Source organism: Enoplosus armatus, chromosome 4, assembly GCF_043641665.1.
Source record: "Enoplosus armatus isolate fEnoArm2 chromosome 4, fEnoArm2.hap1, whole genome shotgun sequence".
NCBI classification, from domain to species: Eukaryota; Metazoa; Chordata; class Actinopteri; order Centrarchiformes; family Enoplosidae; genus Enoplosus; species Enoplosus armatus.
Genome location: NC_092183.1, coordinates 11490001 through 11513418, shown reverse-complemented (window position 1 = coordinate 11513418; position 23418 = coordinate 11490001). Strand labels below are relative to the sequence as shown.

General features: G+C 39.7%; 1 protein-coding gene across 1 annotated transcript in view; it reads left to right on the top strand.

Annotated features, from left to right (window-relative positions):
• The window catches only part of grid2 (glutamate receptor, ionotropic, delta 2), a 441727-nt gene that overhangs the window by 283528 nt on the left and 134781 nt on the right, over positions 1 to 23418 (top strand). Inside the window, exons 5-8 of the mRNA XM_070904482.1 lie at positions 770 to 823; positions 9090 to 9263; positions 13117 to 13278; positions 17430 to 17549. Of these exons, the coding sequence (XP_070760583.1) occupies positions 770 to 823; positions 9090 to 9263; positions 13117 to 13278; positions 17430 to 17549 (510 nt within the window). The remainder of the gene's footprint in view (positions 1 to 769; positions 824 to 9089; positions 9264 to 13116; positions 13279 to 17429; positions 17550 to 23418) is intronic.

The window sequence follows — 23418 nt, the reverse complement described above, 5'->3', positions numbered from 1 at the left end:
CGTTTGTGCTTTGTGTGTGCAGTTGCTTTCACTGTCATCCAGGCAGCACCAGTTCAACATGTCCTTGCTGCAGTGTTTAACAATTGTGTAGTTACTGGTTAAGAGTTGACATGTATAAATATTTAAGTTGCACCATTAACAATTCATGGGGAAAGGTTTTCTTTTTCCCTCTGCCAAAATATACTATTTTGAGGCATTGTATTTGGAGCTGTGCGTGTGTGTGTGTGTGTGTGTGTGTGTGTGTGAGTATGACTAAGAGACAGACACAAGGGCAGAGAGAAAGAAAGTGAAGTGAGTCCACTCAGAAGTTTGTCTAATCTGTGTAAATTAGTGAGAAAAGCTCTAATGTTGAGATTTAAGTGTGTGTTTGTGAGTATTCTGTCACACACGAGCAAGCGTTGCCATATTTGCATGTGTTTGAAAAGGTTTTTGAATGATACCTTGAGCACCTTTTGATACAAGTTTTCTCAAATCACTTATGCCAGGCTTCACACTGGGTTTCAGCATTGCACATTTCCATAATGTTCTTTTCCAAAATATTCACGCTTCACATACCATGAATCGCATTATCCGAGCCAGAAAGTATCTTTACAGGTGACAATAAGGAATTTATTTTTATCTAAAACATAAAAAGAAACTGACTACTTGTCTCCTAACTCCTTTCCCTTGTTTTGACCAGTCATATATGTAAAACCTGCATATTTCTACCAAACCAATGACATCATCTCTCTCATTTCTAAATGTGATGGTGTGTTTTGATGTGTTGCAGGTGGTGGAGACCAACCTGGTGGCCTTCGATTGTCACTGGATCCTGATTAATGAGGTGAGTACCATGGAAATGATTTATGGATCGCGTACTGGGTGTGCCTTCAACTCGCCTTATTGTTTCAATCATGCTGGGAATATTTATGTTTGTAATGTCTTCATTGTCTTGGATGTTTGAAGGAGACAGGAGAGCTTAAGGAATGTTTTACTCCTTTTGTTTCACATCAGTTTGTCCAATAACACACAAAACTTGATGACCAAGGACAATTTAGTTTATTTTAGTGCAGCAGGAGCTGCTGTACACCACCGGCAAAAACAACACAGTAAATACTTATATCTTTTTACTCACCACTTATTTAAGACACAGCCACTGCATACAAGCAAAGGTTTTAGAGATGACAAAGGTAACCTTGGAAGAATTACTTTTGATGAGCATATATTCCCCAGTTCAAAATCCGTATCACTACTTAAATATTAAGGGGTTTCTATATTAACGAGAGCAGACAAGCGCTGACGGTCCACAAAGTCACTCTCCTGTTCCTCGGAGTGTACAGCTTTAATCCTGTGATTTTTCTCTTGTCCTTGTTGTAGTATTGGTCACGAGAGAAACTGTAATGTGGGCTAATAGGAATACATCTTTGATCTTGCTTCATGTGTAGTACCTTTTACAAAAGCTACAGGATCAGCTACATTTGTGTGTGTGTGTGTGTGTGTGTCTGTGTGTCTGTGTCTGTGTATTACTCATGTTGTGGGGACATAAATCTGTTTACGCAGTCACATTGTGGGTTAGGGTTAGGCAAGTGGTGGTTATGGTTAGGCTTAGGGTAAGGCTCCAGGAAATGAATGTAAGTCAATGGAATGTCCTCTGAAGTGATGGAAACATGACAAACATTTTTGTGTGTTTGCGTGTGTGTACACTGCAAGCTAATGCACTGTGTCTTGGTAGCCTTGGGCATTACAGTGAACTGGCAGGGCCCAGCAGGGGGTCCATGCTGCCACACACTCACACACACAAGCACAAGAGCAAGTGAGCAAACACAACCATTTACAGAAGCGAGTGTATTGGATGAAGAGAAAAAACAACATTTACTGTAGGAACAATGGAAAGCCTAATTTGGTACAAAACAAGAAAAGATGCTCAGATGCTTTAGTACACTGTAGTCTCTCTCTCCCTCCCTCTCTCTCACTCTCTGTAAAGTCATAGCCTGTAATGCTGCTATATGCTACAGGGCTCAGCAGTCCTATTACTTGCTCAGTTATGCAAAGAAAGTATTTCTGTTTGAACCAAATGTTAGTATGCATGACATCCATTAATGCTGCAGGGACAGCCAATCATTATTTTCTGATGTTCGCTTTTAGAGTGTCAGTCTTGCAATATGAAGGTTTTTATTTTTTCGTATTTGATGGATGATGGATGAGAGGCTGCAGTAACATTGTCACAACCCCCGCAAGTACCTCAGACAACCTCTCTGTATTGTTTTTGCATTTTCTCAAATGCTAATACTTCTAGGGAGTGAGGGAAAAGAACGAGCCTCGCCACCGCACTTAAATTAAGATGGCAGACTTATCAACGGTAAAAATGTGGATAAATCTGTTTGCCAACAACCACTCTGTATTAGTTACTGACTTAATAGAACGACTGTTTTGCCACTTAAATGTGTCTCCTCTGCTAATTGAAATAGATGGCATACCATAATGTGCATTTCATAATGTAACGCTAGAGACTTTACCACTTACTGTGGTCTTACGCTTTCTTTAAAGACTGTCTTTGTACATGTTGTTTGGCAGATGGCCATGTCAAGCAGCCTATTGGGCAGTCTATCATTACTCGACTGCCTGGTAGACTAAATTCACATCTAGCTGTCTAATAGACTGTGTTCATATTGCTTTGCATCTTGTCAAGCATCTGGTATTGTCTAACACTCTTCAGGCTTCCTGGCAGCAACCTGCTCTTTGCTTTAGCTTTCCGGGAGGCTTAACATGTCATTCTGCAGCCAGCGTGTATGTCTAGCAGCATGTAGCCTGTAACGTTTTGTACCTGCTGCCTTTGAGGAATCAATGGTGAAATGCAGTCTGGCAGGCCAGTGCGCCCTCAGTTGTTAATGTTCTAGCAATGGCAGAATAACACTGAAGAATGTTTTTTTAGATAAATAAGCATGCAAAATATATAAAATGCCAGGTTACAGGTGTAAATCACACCAAATTAAGCCTTGCTTGCTTCTGTCTGTGTGTCTTTCCTAAGTCATGTGAGGCCTTCTAATGTCAAGTGACATACAGTTTTAGTTGTTTTAGATTCCTTATGAATGTATGTACAAAGATATTTAGATTTCAGCATTACATTACATACATGTGGCTCCCGCGTGATACAGTTTGGTTGTCACTTGTAGTTAAAAAGAGAGTTGGAGGCCATTGACCGCTTGTACTCAGGGAACAAAAGTCCCGCAGGTAACAGTAGAAGCTGGTAGTGTTAATGTTAGAAGTGTTGTTAGTGTTATTAAGTCACATCAATTAGAAGTATACCGCTTTACACTTACAGTCTCAAATGTCCAACCATTCTGACACGTACAGTACTTCAGCCCCTTTACAATAAAGTGTTGACAACTCTCATGGTTTTTGCATGATCTCGATCTCACGCAAGTTGTCGTTTAAAATACAGCAAGAATAAGTCGAGCAAAGAGACGATGGTGGGAGGAGACTAGATTGGGATTGTGCTGTACATGAGCTGTCTTCTGCTGTCTGTACACATGCTACTTTCCATACTTTCTCAAAATGTAGACATTCCAGTGGCATTCAGATATCTCCATCCACATGTCATTACCCAGCTTGTATTAGCTTCAAATGCCATCGAAGTTGCTAAGCAGAGCAAAAGGCTGTATGTGTGGTAGCTGGATGAGCTGCACACGCGGACATGCAAACAAACTGCTAATTAAGCCAACTAAAATTAATAAATTAGATAACTGGTCACTGATATGCAGCCCAACTGCTTGTAGGTCATGTTTTTCCAAAATAGTTTTGAGAGAAGAAGAAGATCAAGCTTGTGTTGCGTGAGCATATGAAGCACGTGGATGTGTCCGTGCTCGTCTGATGGGCGGGGCGTAGAACAGAGAGGGGAGAGCTGTATTTTCAAATTCTGGCGTTCTTTTTGCCTTTTCCAGAATACTGCCTACCCCAGCTTTAAAGGAGAGGCGTAAGATGAAGTTATCTCACTTTACCAGTGTACTCTTTACCACTTTGCAAAAACTACCATTTCATGAACTTTCTGAAATCTGTTGTCAGGGTGTTAAAAAACCCCAAAAAAAACAGTAAGGGCTCCCAATGAATGAATTGCTCTGCTTGAGATCGGAATAAACAAGAGTTGAACCAGTCAAAATGTTGTGAAACATTTAAGATTAGATTTTCCCCAATCATTTTGAGAAGATAATAATCATTTCATTCAGACATAGAAAATGTGTTCCATAACTGTCTCTGTAGTTATAGAAAAACAAGTGCAAGAATCAAGTTAGATTGCAAATGCGTCTTTATGCTAAGCCGGTTAAGGCATTCATGAGGAGGCCATCTTTTCCTTTCTGTGTCTCTCCCGTTCTCATCTTTCTTTTCACCCTAAACTGTACTAAAAATCAAACATGCCTTCAAATAATTTAAAGAAAAGCTACGCATTCCATCTTTTTAATGACACAATGTCCTAATTCTGCTTATCAAGATCAGAATTGAAATGTAGTCGCAGGCTGTTCGGATGTAGACACAATATTTCCTCCACGGGCTATGTGAAGTCCTCTAGCAGAGTGTTTAAAATGGATGAGCGCTACAATATTTTGTCATACATAATGTCTTCTAGGACTGGTTCTTCGGAGAATGAATATTCCTATGTGTGAAAGTGCTCTCCCTCCCTGTGGTTTATTATGGATGAGGGGGTACTGTATGGTTGTCATAACTCTGCTTTATCTACAGCCAGCAGTCAGACAGCCCCACTGAGGGGGAGTTCACAGTTCATAATTGATCATCCTTCCTCTCCCCATCTCCTTCGTTCTGCTCAGGATGAGAGGATGAGGAGGAGGAGGAGGAGAAATAATAAGGGGCAATCATGGCTTTGCTTTCTCTGTCTTTCTCTTAAGTTTGGAGGATAACTCCACTATTGACCTTACTCATTCTGAATCTCTCTATGGTCTTTCACTCTCTGTCATGCCATCATTCTTGATCTTTCCAGTTGCTGTTCACACTCTGTTTTCATTATTGTCTTTTTCTCCATTCATTTCTGCCTTTTTGTCTCTCGAAGGAGCAAGTGTGTGGTAATGAGATGAGACGAGATTAAGCTTTTCTGTCATTTTGGCTGTTAACATATCACTGCATGATATCCTATGAAGGCCATGTAACTGACAATTTTGGGGATTTTCGTGCTTTGAATAGAATTGAAGGATTTTATGGTCTTCTTAAAAACATTCTATAAACCTTTGGTTAATGAAACCCATTGTACAAACTCCAGAAATGCATGGTAGTCAGTGTCATTCCTTGTTCTTGGAACATGTTGAAGATACAAAGTGACAGTCATTGTAATCTTAGCTAAGTTAAAGAACATTCTTATTTACAACAACAGCAGTGCCTGCAGAGGGAGAATGAGTTAACAGTTGTTCTCACTGTGTGCACAGCTGGAAGTTGCCCAGTATCACTGCAGCCATCTAAGACTACTGTTGTTGCAAAGTGGCTCTCCTGGAGCTGATGGATATTTTGTTTCTTGTTCAAGACAAGTGTGACACTGTTTTCCGTTTGCCCTTGCAGTTCAGTTTGTTACGGAGTCCTCCTGGTGTCAACTGAGAAAAAAAAAGAGCCATATGTAAATCTGTACTCTCGATTTACAAATCCGAGCCCATGGATTTTTAAACCGTGCTCAACCCGGCAGAAACATGTTTTTGTGCCAGTAAAATACTTTTAGCGAGATTATAGTTTTCATTTTTAGTTAGAGCTGGGCTAACTAACATTATTAGGCATCTGTTTTTTTATTTCAGTCCACCATCCTCTTCATGTTTCTGTCATTTCTTCCTGTTAAACTCGCTGCCTTGCTAAAAGACTGTTTCCGCCCGATTTAGAACAGTGGACCTTCGTTCCCGCAGATTTATAAACCGAGAGTACAGATTTACTCTTTATTTTCTCGGCGGACCCTAGGGGTGCTCCATAGTTCTTTTAACAGCCATGACAGAGATTTATTTAACTTTTTCTTTTTTTTTCCAATAGTGGAGGAGAGGGAAGAGAGGGCAAATGAATGTGCTTTTCCAGATTTGTTTTGTTTTGTTTTTCACAACTTTGAACCTTTGAATACAAGTGAAACAGAGGGATTTGGTGTTCTCATAGAAAAAGGGAGACCAGGGAGGAGCTGCTAGGGTGAGCAGATGAGTAGGATGAACAGAAAGGGTCGAAGAATAAATAAAACCAGCTTTTTCTCCCTCATCTACAGATAAGATGAGAAAAGGAGGGATTTGGGGTCTCTTGGGAAGAAGTGGGGAGAGGGAGGGGTTGAGAGGAGTAAGGGCGGAGGACAAAGTATAGGGGTCAGGGAAGAAGTGCCAAGAAGAATTGAGGATGAGGGATGTGTTTTTGCTTTTGACTCTTCAAATAAAACGCTAAAGATGAGGATTTGGTGCTCTCGGGGAATACGAGGGAAGGAGAGAGGTGACGGGTTGAGGTTGATGGGGATGCCTGCAGACCAAAACTTCAAGTTTATGGAGTAAACAACTCATGATTCATTCCAGATATGAGCTTCAGGGCACTTTGGGGGTTACAACTTACCCAACACTTCTGGTTTCAGGTAGTTGGACAGAACTGGGGGGGCCACTCAACCATCCTCAGGACTGAATGACTTTGTAATTGATTGTTTAGTTTGAAGGGGGGTTTGGATTGATGAGTACTGATTAAGCTACCTTTGCTCAAATGCTGATTAGTACTGAATTATTGAATAGTCATTGAAAACTAGGTGGATATGACGCTTTGTGAGTGTGAATGATTTTCTCAAGCTGTTAATAAGGCAATAAGCACCAATTATTTCACGCTGGTTTTGAAGGTCAAATAAAATGGTTTGGTTTAAGTAAAAAGACCAAACTCTTTATGTTAACAGTTCACTTGTTATTTATTCTGGTCTTATTTTAATAGTTTTGATTGACGAAACCCATGAAAGGTTGACAGTAAGTGGCCTGAGGGAAGTTATGGGAGAAGTGAAACATGAAAAGAGAGCAATTTGATAAAAAGAGGTGAATGTCAACTCTGCACCAGTACCTTCTCCCTCCCAGGACCCCCGTGTGTGCTGATACGTTGTATGTGAGAGCGTGTGTGATTTAATGTACTTCTTCATGTCAGCATGTGTGTTTATGTGTGTATGTACATGTCACATTCATTTAGTCTGCTTTTGGAGTACGCCACCACTGAAAGTCACACTGGGTGAAGTCTGTTTAGTTTGTACCCAGAGAGACAGAGACAAAGAGGCAAACGCAACGTGACAAGGGAAGAAAGATGGACAAACGCCTGTCGAGAGGAAAAATCTCAAATGTATCTTTTCCTTTTACGTTTCATCGTGTCTCTGTGTGTGTGTGTTTCGGTATGCCTGTGCATTGGTGCATCTATATTTGTTTGAGTTTGATCCTTTGAGTGGGGTACTCTGGATAATTCTTGCCTGCCGATGTTTCTTTGCATGCCCTTGACTGCCCGCTGTGAATCTTAATTCTCTTTTGGCCCACAGATCTGCCTTTTTAGCAGTTTTCAGCATTTTCTCTCTGTCCTGCATCTTTTTTTGTTGGCTTTGTAATCCAGTTCCCTTCAGGGTTTTTATGTAAGCAACTGTTCAGTATTTTTGCCACGTTTTACCCCCAAAAGCCAGCAAACAGACTCCATACTTGGACTGTTTCGAAAGTAGACACTTCAGACCACAGGGCATCCAGACAAGGTTAAACCTGTTGGGTTATTTTAATTCTTATTTAAGGCATAAATATCCCTTTATTCTGTTTGTATCTTGTTTTAATCATTTAAATCAACTGTATATCCAGAGCTCTCAGTTTACTGACTGTATTTCAAGAAAATCAAATTAAATTTGACAGCAGAGGAAAAGATTGTAGAAGCACAATCTTTGAACTGTCAGTGTGCATCTTTGAATCTCAAGTCTGACATACCTTATTTAAAATATTTGAAATAGCAATCAATTTAATTTCAAAAGCAAATGCATATTTGTGCATATAGAGTGGAGGGCCATATATCAGCCTAATTAATGCAGATGAGTACAGCTATAGATACCAGTGAAGCCTGCATAATACTACCTCTAATCACCATTGATCACATCCCATGAGCACTCAAAGGTCTTAATGAACGTTAATTACATTCAAATAAAATCCATTGAGATTAGTCAATGAACCAGTGCAACCTATAATATTACCCCTCACTAAGAAGAAGTGTGTGTGATGGCTTGTTTATGTGTGCGCATGGTCTGTAGGCAGAGTCCCATGCATCCTGTAAAGCAGGCTGCCGTGTGCAAATGAAACGGAATCAAAAGGGTTTTGCGTGATCAGAAGGCTTAAAAACAATCTCACAAAAACATATGCACACATGCACACAGATTTACACATACAACTGCCATGCGCACACAAGACACACTCGAGCCCACACAAACACAGACAATCGCTGCGCACATATACAAAGAAAGCAAAGGCTGTCTCGGTTGGTGGCAGTGTTACCTCCACCAGGGACGATAAACGTCAGTTCTCATCTCGTCACCACATGACCCTCTGCACTTGCGGAGGATGGATGGAGATCCATGGATGGAGAGAGGGAGAGAGATTGTGTCCTAGGGCTAAAATTAGCAATGATTCCTCCCCAAGGTTTTGCAAGGACATGCAGAGTACGTGGCAACACACATGTATGCACACAGCAAGCACACACAGACAGTCACACATATAAACTCTTTAATCTGCTCTCTCCCTGCTCCCATCTGCTGACATGTACCTTCCATATCTAATAACTATTATTGCAGATGATGTAGGCAATGGTTTTTCACTGCACAGTGTGGTGATAATGGTAGTAGAGCATATAAAACTAGTCCTAAACCACTTAAAATATGTCTTTTGAGTTTGAATCGAAACATTTAGTTTTCACAGGGACTTTTATGGAGTGGTATCAAACTAATTTCTTCTAAGAAATGTTGGGTGTAGGTCTTCTGCAACAATAAATGACTGTTGTTGATATTGATTTTCTCTCTCTCTCTGTTATTCATTTCCCACTCTCTCCTTTCCTGAACCCTCATCATTCCTCCACCTATCCCTACCACCATCCCTCTCCTCTTTCCACCCTCCCAGGAGATCTCAGACTACGACTTGCAGGAGTTAGTCATGAAGTCAATTGGTCGGCTGACGTTGGTGCGCCAGACGTTCCCCATGCCCCAGAACACAACTCAGCGCTGCGTCAAACACAACCACAGGATTAACACTTCCCTCTGTGACCCTAAAAATCCCAAGGCTCAGCAGCTAGAGGTGAGTCGGTCTGGTGATTTGTATGTAAGGCAGGTCAGTGATTTTCAATAAATCCAATGAGGATATGGTTTTCTGTCATATGGAAAGTAAGTTATAAAAAGTAGGATATGGAAGAAATACAGCTGAAGAAAGCAGAGGGTACGAAGTAGTAGGTAGGTAAAAAGAAATGGCAATATCAAAACGATCCAAGGAACAGTAATTACATTCATTAATGAGTTCAGTGTTGAGTCAAATCAAACTTTATCTTTTGCTCTCTCTATCTCAGATCCAAAAATTCTTCTGGTCGCCTTATTTGTCTCTTTAAATGACTCACTCAGAAAACATGTATTTTTTTTGTTTTATTTTAATTGACTTCTAGATAATTCACTCAAAAGTTTAGATTTAAAGTTTGAGTGCAAACGTTTATCAATGCAGTACACTCACAGGGAGCTGAAGAGCTGCTCACTTTTCACCAAAAAGCCTCAGTCAGTAACATTGGTGCTAGCCAAATAGCCAAAGCTACTGTAGGGAGGCATTTTGTCCCCTTGCAGTTTAATTAACTGGAGGGATGATCAGAAAAAGAAAATATATTAACAGTCTAAATCAAGACTACCAAATAGCAAGACATCATGAGATTAGGTTCAGCCATTTATTTTACTTGAAGCAGAGAGGGATGTCCAGTGGGAATACAATTGATGGCCAACTGCATTATTGGCCAACTTTGCCCCCAATAGAAAAACAACTCCATAATCAGCACAACACAGTACATCAGTGTAAAATAAACTTAGAAATAGAGCTTTGGCTTTGGTGATATCAGTCACACGAACATGTACAACATCATATAGTTTGGAAGATATTCAAGCTACTCTACATTTTCACAACTGATTGTCAGTCATTTTGGAGGCTCATATGGATGCAGTGACTCTAAACAATCTTTATATGAGCCAGAGTTAATTTCTTATTCTTATCCTGTACTGTAGGCTATATGCTTAATTGACGTTCAATATGCAACACAACGCCTTGAAATTCAGAGACAAAAAAAGACCTCAGGAGCAGAGTCCTATAACCATCATGCATTTAGAGGTACTGATGTGTCTGGTACACACGTGTCTCAGAGTTACATGATGTATGTGCACATATCCACGAAAATACCCTCGTTTCATTTCAAAATATTGAGTCTTAAACTACTTATGTATTTAAATGCTGCTCTGGTGCTCCATTTGTCTTTTAAAACTGCTCCCAGTGTTTTAGTTTGACATTTCAACATGTCTCCCGATCCAAATGCTTCCCATTACACCAGGCTTGCTGATTTGACATTGCCACAGCTTGTGCCTGAGAGGTCTTTTACCTGCAACATTAATCATTTTGGGAAAAGTTGGCTCACACCCTTATGTGTGTTTATCTTAGACCACACAATTCATCTTATATGGTCATGGAAAACACTGACAGTTGTTTTCTCGGCTTTCACATTTTGTTGACTTAGTGTTTTTCTTTTTGATTTCTGTTTTTTTTTTAATATGTACCTCACCTCAGGGTGGCAATATGTATGCAATTATTATCCCTTTTTGTGTGTATGTGAGTCATCAAGCTGCCATGAAATAGAGTGGAGAAAAGACAACACACTCTTATTTATGTGTCAAGACAAAAAAATGAAATTGAATTAATGTGCTGTTGATTTATGTGGATGCATAAGACCCTGGGGGAACACATTTGATGAAAGTTGGAAATACATTGAACACAGAAACGTGGTCTTAATGTTTATGTGGATATCTCCCCTTCACATCCTAAGACAGTTCTGCTCTAGGCTTTCACCCACTGTAGTCAGTGAATGAGTAATTCATACGTGTATATTTGTTTTTAATGAAATAAAATGAAAATAATGCCTAAAAGGTTAAAAATCTGCTTAATACATGTTTTTTTTGGAATTATCTAAAAGGTTGATTGAACTCTGGAGTTGGTTTGAGCCTTACCATACAGTATGCAAAATATAGTGCCTCTGTCATGCAAAGACATCATTAACTCCTGGAGGCCCTGAATCATTGAATAATGTACATAAGTAAAGCTTGCCTTGTGTGTCCTAATATGAATCAAGTGCTACTCAAGTGTAAAAAGCTATTATCAAGAATCAAGCCCTTCGAACGTATTCATTATTTAGAGTCCAGTCATGTGTGTTCGTTCTGCTGTGGGAGGTCGAGGGTGTGCATGTGTTTTTATATGTGTGCGCATGTGAGTGTAACTCATTTCAGTCAAGGACGATGTGTTTTTGTGTATCCGACAAAGAAAGTGCGAGTAAAAACCATTGTGCATGCACGGTTAAAACAGACTGTACACATGTTCAGTTTGACATCCTGTGCTGTGTGTGTGTGTGCGCGGGGGTGAGGGAGTGGTTGGGTAAAAGAGAGAGAGACAGAGGAAGCAGATCAGCTCAGCGGTCAGAGAGTGGCCCAGAAGCCCAATTTCACACTGCACTGAAGCATATCAACTCAGGCTGACCACACAAGCACACACACACACACGCACACACAGACATACGCACACACACACACACACACACACACACATAAAGCTTGCTTGGAGTGCAGAGCCCGGTGATCATTCAAGCTCCCCATAGAGCAGTAGATTTTTTTCTTTAATTTTCAGAGAAAAAGCAATAGGCACTGAGACAGAATGTGAAAGACAAAACTGTGAAGGCAAGGATAGTTGAAAAGTTAGATGTAAAATAAACTTGACACTATAGTTTCTCTTTTGTCCTGTCTGTCTGTCAGTAAACTATTTGACAAGTAACAAGAAACCTTAATTTAGACTTAATTAGACGTGTACATTTAAACATACATTATTTAATGCTTCGGGGGGAAAAAAGAATCTGTTAAAATATAACAGTACTACTTTCTTTCTTTTGTGTTCTTTATTGTTGACCACATATCATGTGATGCCTACCATCTAATGCACTGAAATCTGTACATTCTTCAACATTTTTAATCTCCGGATTTATTTTCTTTTTCTTTTTTTTTTTATCTCTGAAGGTTAATAAATAAATCACAGTTCTTGAGCTAAATTGGAATGAGGCAAATATAAACATTTGTTTTCATGGCAAAGATGCAGAATGACCTTTATCATTAACTGGCTTGTCAGTAGAAATGCTGGGATTATTTATTTTAGTATTTTACATGAATGTGTAGGGCCTGCTTATGTGTGTGTGCATAGAATCATGCCTGTTGTACTCAATCTATTTATTATATTCTCAATGATATGGAGACGAAAGGCTCTGTAAATAACACAACAATCGATCACAGACTGAATCCTCCTCCTCCTCTTCTTGAATCTCTCCCCCCTCTCTATCTTATTCTGTGGTGCCAACGACCTATCAATACATTTTAATGAATGTCATCCTTAAAGTTTTTTTTTCTGTGCGTGTGTGTCTGTCGGTATGAGCCAAAGGGTGCAGGAAACATACCGCACACTGTTGGTTCAGAGAGAGACGGACAGATAAAGAAGCAGGCAGATGGAGAAGGAAAAGCCCAAAGCACAGCTAGATGTTTTTTTTTTCTTTTTGATCAAAGTGCTGATGGATATGAATGCAAGTCAGGCATTTAACTTTGATAGCTTTGAGGTTTGACCTATTTCTCCCACTTACAACTGCAGGTCTGTATTGGTCCGTCTTTCCTTGCTGCCAAAGGAGAAACAAAAACTAGACTCCCAAACTGAAGCACATGCAAGCATGATGTTGGTCATTTGGACCTCATAAATAGTGTCAGTTCCTTGTTACAAACACAGCAGGTCCCTCACAGAGCATCGTCAGCAAAAGTAAAATGTCTGCGTTTATTCTGTCATTGTCTCATTTTCTGTGTTTCTGTATGCCTTTCTGTCTCTATAGATCACCAACCGCTACATTTATGATACTGTGTTGCTGCTCGCCAATACCTTCCACAGGAAGTTGGAGGATAGGAAGTGGCACAGCATGGCCAGTCTGAGCTGCATCAGGAAGAACTCCAAACCGTGGCAGGGAGGCAAGAGCATGCTGGATACTGTGAAAAAGGTATGAAAATGCAGAAGAAAACACACACACACACACACACACACACACTTTCTCCCTCGAGTCTTACAGGAAGGAATTCAACTGCAGTTTGTATGCCAACATGCACACTCGGTCGCTTTGGCAGATACACCTGAGCACAGTCACACACAAACATGCAGGCACAGAGGTAAGCTGATGCATGTTACAAGAAGCAGGCTGCCTGAGTACATCCCTGAGTACATCCCTGATCATCTCCATGAACAGAGATTCACAGGCATGGAGTGAACATGTATGAAAGACTAGAACACCAGTTCTCTTCCATAATTACCTTAGATTGACAAAAATCAACTTAACTAAAAATTATATTATATAAAACTTTACCAACAGTATAATTCCTCTCCACAGTTTAATATTGTGTTTCTAAACATTATTATATGGTTTTAAACAAAAAGTAATCAGACCAGGGTATTGCTGAACCAGCATACACTACTGTGTTCAGTCTTTTTGAAAAACTAAAAGAACCAGTATAGGCGATTTATACAATCTCATTTACACTATACAACTGACAGTTAAATTCCCTGATTTATATTCTAAATGTTGTTGATATCTCAATGACCCAGTCACCTTAATCTAATCTCAGTTTGTGGCTCGTCCATCTGTTTCATCAGCCTCCTGCGATGCTCTACCCCTGTGTGATGCTTGTACGTGTGTGCGTGCCAGTTTTGAGAATAGCTCATAAATACTTTGTTTAAAAAAAAAAAAGTTCTAAAAGATATTCTCAATATACTGTATCTGCCAGAAATGTCTTTACTCCCATACACAAAACATCTTTGTGTGAGTTTGGAGCTGAGGCTTGATTACTACAGTTGAAAGCAAAAGCATATGCCCATCCTCTAATCCCAACTACAACATGTAAGTGCAATTTCAGATTCCTTCCTATTTTTGAATGGTCTCATGTGTATCTTTTAGTGGTGGGAAAATGCATTTCATTTATTGGCATTTCAAGACAGTGTGCTCATCCTTTGGCTGAGACACTCTGGTTGCTGCTAAATTCCTCTATACAATGCCATCTCTTGATATAACTAAAATCCCCTCTAAGGATGAAGAATGACACGGAGGAGGTTTTAATAAGTCTAACACTTTTGTATTGTTCTTATCACATGGAAATTCAGTTTTGGTTCATTACCTCGACTGAAAGTTTTCAAGTTCCTGTCTGAGCTCAGTAGACTTCATGGCCTAAGTGCTCATGAATTCAAAGGACGGCATACCTTTAAAAAAAAAACACATCCATCAATCAGCAAGTTTTGCTCAGTTCCTGAACAGTTGACTTTTGGGAGATAGAGGATGCAGCTGTGATTTTTATGAATCTCTGCATTTCACCTTGAAGTTTAGGCTGGGGTTTGGCAACACTTTCATCACTGTTAAATCCAATTGGATCAATGCCCTCTGTTTTGATATCAATAAAAAACTACTCCAGGGTTGGCAGTTTGATTGAATGATGAAGCCAAGTGAAATGCTAATTTAGGATTAGTGTCAGACAATAATAAATGCGGCGCAATGGCTTTCATATCTATCTCTGCATTTCACCTTGAGATCAGGCTGGGGTTTGGCAACACTTTCATCAGCCAGCCCCGACTGTTAAACCAACCCTGATGGCTGTCTCAACAGAGCTGTGTTAAAGAGCCCTAAGCAGTAATAGAGTTGAGTTCAACAGCCTGGCATCAGTTCCAGTTTACACTGTATCAGCAGTGTGCTTTACTTACTGTGCATGCCTGTGTGTTTAATCAGCGTTTTGGTATGTGGGGCCATTATGGTAATGATAAATACTAATTCGCAGCTGTTGATGAGGAACTCTATTGATGTTGTTTGGGGTTCATTGACAAATTCAGAGTGGAGAATAAAATGCAGCAGGTGAAACTGCTGTTACACTGATCCATAAAGTCTGTGTGTGCTTTGTCTGAGCTGTAGGTAAACTACATGTCGTTGGGCATTTGAGTCTCAGTGACTCAAGCAGTTAGGTTTTGGATTCATTTTAAAATGTTATTGATCACTTTTAAAAAAGGCACAGTAAGTCCTGCGATGCAGCCCAGGATTTTCAGCTATGGCCCCTGAGACCGTTTCAAAGTCCAAGCTTGACTGTTCCTGATTAATTATTGCTGTTATTATAAAACTCAGACTTGTTCACTTTCATCTTATTTCTAAGAAGCTTTCAAACATCAAAACACACCTTTCAAGTCTTTTTTTTTTTTCCCTCATTTATGCCTGTTTTTTTTCCCTCAGTGTCATGGGCCCGGTGGCATGTTCTTTATATGAAGTGTAATTAAAAGAGAGATATTGTTTTGAATGTATTGCTGCAAACATTAACTGAATAATTAATAAAGTCAGTGAACAGTATCCAAGCGGTTTTCACCCCTGCCCAGCTTGCAAGAAAGCAAATAAACATGTACTTCATTGAGGGTGAGGGTGTGTGTGACGACTGGTGGACTGAACATGAGGAAGAGGACCCAAATGCAGAGACTGAGGCAGAGTAGCTGCAGTGCAGGGGGTTTATTAGCAAATCCAGGGGAACAAAGACTTACAGGATGGCAGGCAAGGGTCAAAACCGGGAAGCAGTCCAAAACTGGCAAACAAATCCAAATTCCAAAGATATAATGTCCAAAAACACAGGTAACACTTGAAACGCAGGGAAACAGGTAACCAAGACGTGAAACACTCAGCAACATAACATTCAACAAGCTGGCACAGGAGAGAGGGAAGCACACAGACTAAATACAGAAGCAAGGTGGGGATAATGAGGGGCAGGTGAAACTAATCAGAGCAGGTGCAGATAATCACACAGGCGGGAAACACGCAAAGGCAAGAAGTCAAGTAGTCCGAAACGAGAGGAGAGGTAAGTAACAAAACAGGAAACATGAAACACAAATGATTGACTTAACCACAATCACACACAAACACACAATCCAGGAAGCACACTGTGACAGTGTGTGTGTCTGTGTGTGTGGTCAACCCAGGGGAATAAAATAATTAAATATGGTAACAACATACTTGTGTGTCAATGCAGATGAATAAACCAAATGGCACATTAACATAATTTATTAATTATATGATATATATATAGTATATACTCATAAAAGAGATTCTCCTTTTATTACTATACTCATAAACACATATGCACACTGAAGACACATGTACACGTATGATTATACACCCACATGCATGTGTTAAAGAACAACACTAGTTGGTTGATCAGCCTGTGATCCATGCTATTAATTATGTAATTTATAGAACGTTGTTGGTCCATTCTTAATTAAATGACATGGTATTACTCCTTTTGAGCTAAAATCAGATTCACTACTAAAATGATTACTATGTCTCCCAAAAATATAAACAATGGTTTATTCATTTTGTTGCTCTTGTAGCTTAGTTGATGAGTTGTTGTTAACCAGTGGTAGTCTTAACGGGTTGAAGGAACATGAAAACGCTTAACTACTAAACGGGTAGTTACGATGATGAATGCACTACAATGAATACAATGATTTGAAGGTGTCACAAGAGACAAGTTTAAATCCTATGAAAAAGTGAAGTGTAATCAACTGAGACATGTCTATGCAAGTGTCCATGTGATTAGGCAAAAACACAGGTGTGCTATGCATGTGTATTTTTATGTTTGCATCATAGCCCAAATCACCCCACATAAATGGCGCAATCCACGTTTCATACACACAGGTACAAGCACACACACACGCACACGGACACACACACACACACACACGCACACACACACACACACACACACACACACACACACACAGAGAGAGCATGAATCATATTAAGGAGTATAACACCTCTCCTTCCCTGAAGCAGGCACAGTGTCACATTCACTGACAGGCCACACGACCGGGAGGCAGGGCAAAGGTTGGGGACTGACACCGTGTGTGTGTGTGTGTGTGTGTGTGTGTGTGTGTGTGTGCTAGTAAAGTAAATCTACCTCTCCACACAGAACATTGTATGCCCCTAGTGCAAAAAAATGTCCAATGGCTTCAAATAGACTACTCTTTCATCAGCCTGGTACTTATTACCCACACCTCTGCGTGCTGTTGACTGCTCAATTTTTAACGGCATTGAAACAAATCTAAAGTAGGATTTAAAAACATTTTATCTTGTCCCTACAGTTTGGAGTGAGCGGCCTGACCAGTTTCCTGGAGTTCACTGACAACGGCACCAACCCCAACATCTTCTTTGAAATCCTGGGAACAAATTATGGAGAGGACAGGGGACGAGGAGTCAGTAGGGTAAGTCGTTAAAACAGAACCCCTGTGTGGTATACTGCTGTGTGTGAAGGAGGAATCATTTCTGCTCCAACGCGTAGAGTGGATTTCCATAATTCCTGGATTTACCAGGGAATTTCACTGCGCCTGCTCTCTACATTATTTTCATCTCATATTTATTCAGGTATTGCCTGCCTTATGGCTGTCACCGCTGTGTAGCAGAGTACAGCCCTGCTACCTTTCTGTATTTACTTCTGGATTCTTCTGGATTTTCCCCCCCAAACCTTCTATAATTGTGTCTTTTTTTATCTCTTTAAATTCACAGTCCTCCTCTTTGTTTTACTGTGTTTGGTTGCTTGTATATTTTTTTATGCTTTTCTTTGCACCAGTAGGATGCAGCATCAGCCCAGCAACTCTCCTCCTCTTCAATGAAACCGGGTGTTAATTGGATTAATCAGAGGCATTTTCAAGTGTAATTTGGTAATGATACATAATGAATTTTAACGGGCCTCATGAAAGACACCCCTTCCACTCACAGCTCCACACACATATATTCACAACACTGTTTGTTTATTGATTGTGTGTGTATGTGTGAGCATGGGTGTGGATGTGTCTGTCTGCACCTTTGGTAAAAAAATATATTCAGTGACTGTCAATCACAGCCGATGCCGGAAACTCACATCTGAAATGTAAATTCTATACTTCCTGTATACCTAATTCTGTTATAATAATATAATAAAAAATGAATATTGTTAGACTCAACGTAACATACAACACAGATCATGACATACTCTAAATGAATGTGTGGATAAGCATACTTCCTTGAAATATATCATAAAATGTTGATGGACGGTATAGGCTCTTTTATTTTTCTTACACTTTTTTGAACATTCCTGATGCACTGGGATTTAAAACAGCCATATTGTTCATCATTATTTTTCATCCCTGACAACTCAATTTTAGTGGATTATGCATATAGGTGTGAAAACAGCAGATATGGGTTAACACATGAGACCCAGACTTGCCATGCATAAATATAAAATGTGGTGGACATAGAGACATCACACACACACACAAAGTGTCTGTCTTCCATACCAGAGGGATCTCTTTGCAGATAACAGTGTAGATAGTGAGTTGTGATTATGGATAATGTGGTGAGACACCAACATTACGCAGCATGCCATCACAGACAAAATTAATCTTTAAAGCACAGCATAATTACATTTAGGCACAATTCCCTAATCAGAGAGCATAATTACTTCTGAGGGAATTAAGGCACTTGTTATACAGTATTCCTGCCACAGTCTCCCTTAATACTCCGAACATTTGTTGGTCTGTCACTGGGATTCAATTAAATTCATACATGGAATCAACTGACTAAAGAGAGGCTTATATTCCTCTCAGAGTGCCTGCATATTAACTTTCTCTATCTGAATCATGCCTTTCCAAATGATGTGGAGCCCTGTAAAATGGTGTTCATACAGGGCATTGAACCTGCAATAAAAGCATGGTGGACATGTGTCAGGCCGGAAAAAAAGGGAAAATAATCTGGCTCTGACCACCTCACCAGTTTTCACAACGAAAAGACCGCACCTGACCCAGCAAGTGTATGAATGTGTTCAAAGCAAAAGCTAAAGACCCATTTTCATTGTGACACACAAGAACTGCTATGTATGTAAAATGATTTATTCTATTCCCCTCTGCAGTGTGAGCATGACAAGACCAATGAAGGTTAAAGGTGAATAAAGACCTCAATGTAAATTGATGATTATGAAAAGTAACCGTGTCTCTCTCACCCCAGGTTAACGTCTTCCTTTATGCAATAATAGCACGTGTGACAATCCTTAATTCTCAGGTTAATTATACTGCAGGAATCACCACTTGCAGTGAAGATGGCTTTTGATTGTAATGCATCCAAATATCGTAGTCCAATATGGCTGCTGTGCTTCCTCCCTACATTCACTTGGAACATTCCCAATCATCAAGCCATAAGTAGTTGGAAAGTAGAGTTGACCTTGGGGTGACCACTCCGTTCAAAGCAGCTTTTCATCTCTATCTGAAAAGATAAAAACAAAAATCCCAGTAGAACCAGTGTAAACAATTTACCTATATGCATCTGGCAACATACTAACCAAATTATAAAATATTTGTGAAGACCTGGTGTATTGTAGAAGTTATAGAACAGTTATATGATTAACTAATGATTCAGCTTGCAATCACAATCAGCAGCAGCAATACATTTAATTTCATAACATGGTTGAAAACTATTTATATATTTCAGATTGTTTAAATAGTACCCACTGGTCAGGAATGGTGTCAGAAAGAGACAAATACATTTCTTAATTCAGTTTGACATTTTAGAAATGTTAATAATGGTGAAGTAAGTAACGACAACTATCAAATGAGAAGACGGTTTGCAACAGAGATCACACACAGAGGAGGGGTAATCGTTTTAGCAGCTGCTGAATTAGCTTTTTCATACGTTTAATTCTCTCAGAAATATCCCTTTACTTAAATGTTATATATAGTGTTAAAACATTTCAATGTTAGAATGCATTTAACATTCCCTACAGTCACATGATAGAAGGCTTATGTGCTAAATATTTGATCCTCAGCCTTCCTCAGAGCAGCTTTTGTTTCATTATTTAGCTTTTACTCTCTGGTAATTTTGTGTCTTAACAGTTGTGGGCACTGAGGTTTCACCTGACGATGACCTTCCCTAGAAGAAACATGTCTAACTCTTAAACTAAATTAAATTAACCTCGGCTATTTTGCGGAATAAATTATAGATCATCTCCGTCTCCATCTCTCTCTCTCTCTCTCTCACTCTCTCTCTCTTTCTCTCTCTCTCTCTCTGTCTGCCCACCACATCCCTGCACCATTTGCAATAACTTTCATAACATATGAAGTCAAATGTATTTCTCTTGTACCCGTCTGCTTTCAGGACACTGATGTGTCTTATAAAAAATATGGATAATGGTGCATCCCCCACATATTTTGTATAGAGCCATTCTGTGTCTTCAGATTTCTGAATTATGGACAACAGGCCCCGAAGTGTGTGTGTCTGCCTGATCACACCATTAACAGTATATGCATACTCCCCTAATTAAAGTATTAACTCTGCATTCTGTTGAGAATACCAATTAACCTGAGCTTTCTTTCCAATCCTCCCTCACTGTTCTGTCTCCTCTTTCAGTCTTCTTTCTTATCCCTGCCGAGAGTCTCACTAATGACTGGCACACAGTGCTCCTTTTTTGTTTTCGTATCTTACCTTAATTAAGTTATTCTTCTGAGGGTCTATCTCTTTCTCCCGAACTGACTTCCCTCTTCATCTTTCCCCTCCTTCTATCCTCCCTGCCATTTTATGATTCTCCCACCCCTCTCCAATCGGCTTTTACCTTTCAATCCGCAATCCCTTGTCATGACATTTACCACCATCATACCTCACACATATGCATACAGTTGTCTGGTGATAATGATAATAGCAGACACCTGAGATCATCATAATTATTACCGCTACACTGTGGTAGAATTGGCTTTCTGCTCCATTACCTTCAGTGGCTATACATGGGAGCCTATCTCTCTCTCTCTATACATCCAAGCATGCCAGGCTCCACTGCTCTCTTTTATAGAGGCGACAAGTCTGCCATGTGTAATTGCTTTCGTTAGCTATCTGCGACATCTTAAATGACTTCAGAGAGGGGAAATGGCATCAGATTTATACTTTAGAAGCAGCACAATAAAAAAGGGTTGTGGCTAAGTGGGGGAGAAAAAGGAGGGTAGGGAGGGGAAGGGGTAGGTGATGAGTGAATAGAGAGAGAATGATAGCCTGCTAGATTAAGGAAATTGGTACATGTGAAGAAGAGAAAGGTAAAATGAAACAGGCAGAAGAGCTAGAGAGACAGCCAGAAAGGAGATAGATGACCTAATCCTTATAGATCCTGTACAAGAGATAGAAACGGCAGCACAGGTCATAATAGAGTCATGATCATTACACTCTTACTCTCTCACACATGCTCATGCTCTCTTTTCTCCCTCACATCAGCACATATTCTCCATCTTTTGGAAGAGAGACAGGGATATTCTCTCTTTACACGAGCCAATGGCCTGCAAACTGCAGTGCTCTTAAATTGAGGTCACCTTCAATTATCTCCTCCAGTCTCGTCTGACATATGTGGTAAATTACGTTAAGTGACTTCAGAGAGTCATGAGACCTTGGAAAGCCCCCTCACAGTCCTGTCATCATGCGAGAAACATTTCTTCCATGACATGTTTTGAACGATTGAAAGACATTTTTTTAACGCGACGGCTTAATGTGCCCACCAACTCAAACACACAGTGGCTGCAGTTCACTCGGGAACACACGCAAGCCCATGCGCACACACACATTTGCATAAATCTTCTGGCACATTTGGAAATGCTAAACTAACCCTTTTGCCTTTGCTTTGCATGACAATTAATGTCAGTCTGCATGACCGTCAGTACACAACATAGAGAAACACTGGGTTTCCTCTACTTTCAGCTAAGCACATAGACATGTACGTTGCAAGGATTTACTATCAAACACTACCCATTTCAACTGAGTTCCAAACACAGTTAATTATTGTTGTCAGAGTTTCTTTCATAAGGCTAAGCCATAGTGACACACCACACAAAGCTGTTGCATTCCCTTTTCATAAAATATAACAGAGAATAGATATTCTCCACAGACACATGCATTAACTTATGGATTGGGATGCAAAATCTGAATCAAGCTTCTCTGGTTTTTGTCTCCTTGTGGCAAGAGTAGTGGAAAAATTTTGGGAGCGCCTGTCCCAGAACAAGGAGATAAATATTTTATTGAACTTGTTTCAGCTCTATTGAATTTACAGTACGTATGTGCTTTTTTTAATATCTGTTCATTTATCATAATTTGTGTCTCAGAAGGATATGAGTTTTATTTTTTAAAGAGATTTTCTGTAGTCAATGGGGACAATATGTCATGTCAACAAGTCTGAACAAATTAAGAAAGAACTGAGATATGCTTAATGAATGGCCTTGGCATGTTTTTTTTTTGGCATATTAAACATTAAGTCTTACTCTGGCAACTTCCTGCTGTTTTTTGTTCCTTTTCTAACACTCGCCAGTTATTGGCTTACAGACTAATATCCTGTTCCTGGTTCCTCTGCTCACAGTGCACCAGGACTCCTCCAGATATCATCTGTTGAAATCAAACATGTCTGAAATATGTGAAATGGCTTTTACTGGATTGGGAACCACTAATATTGACTTTGTCATACCTTAACAAGACTACAGGTCTACAAGAGGTGTACAGCATGCTAACATGCTCACAATGACAATGATAGCATGTAGGTATAATGCTTACCATGTTCACCATCTTAGTTTAGCGTGTTTGCATGCTAACATTTGCTGATTAGCACTTAACAGAAAATACAGCTAAGGTTAACGGGAAAGACGAGTATTGCAGGTATTTGCTGATAAACTAAAGTACTGGACAAATTTTGACCTGATGATGCTGTTAGATGAAGAGTTATTACAATTCTTACTAAGGGGAACATGAAAGTCATTACCAAATTTCATTGATTCACGGATAAGTGGAAACTTTGACCTGCTGGTGGCGCTAGATGGAAAGTCAGCAATGGCTGGTCAAAATTTCATGGCAATCCATTCAATAATATTTTAGAAATTTCAGTCTGGACCAAAGTGATAGACTGACTGACCGACCATCATCACCATCCCCAGAGCCATGCAGCTGTCATGGCTAAAACTCAGTTACGATCCAAAATTAAGCACAAATGAAATACAATACAAAAGCAAATCAGTAATAGTGCATTTGAAGTAATGATAAACACACATATAGCATGATTCATCTCGTATACATGAAGAAAAAGTC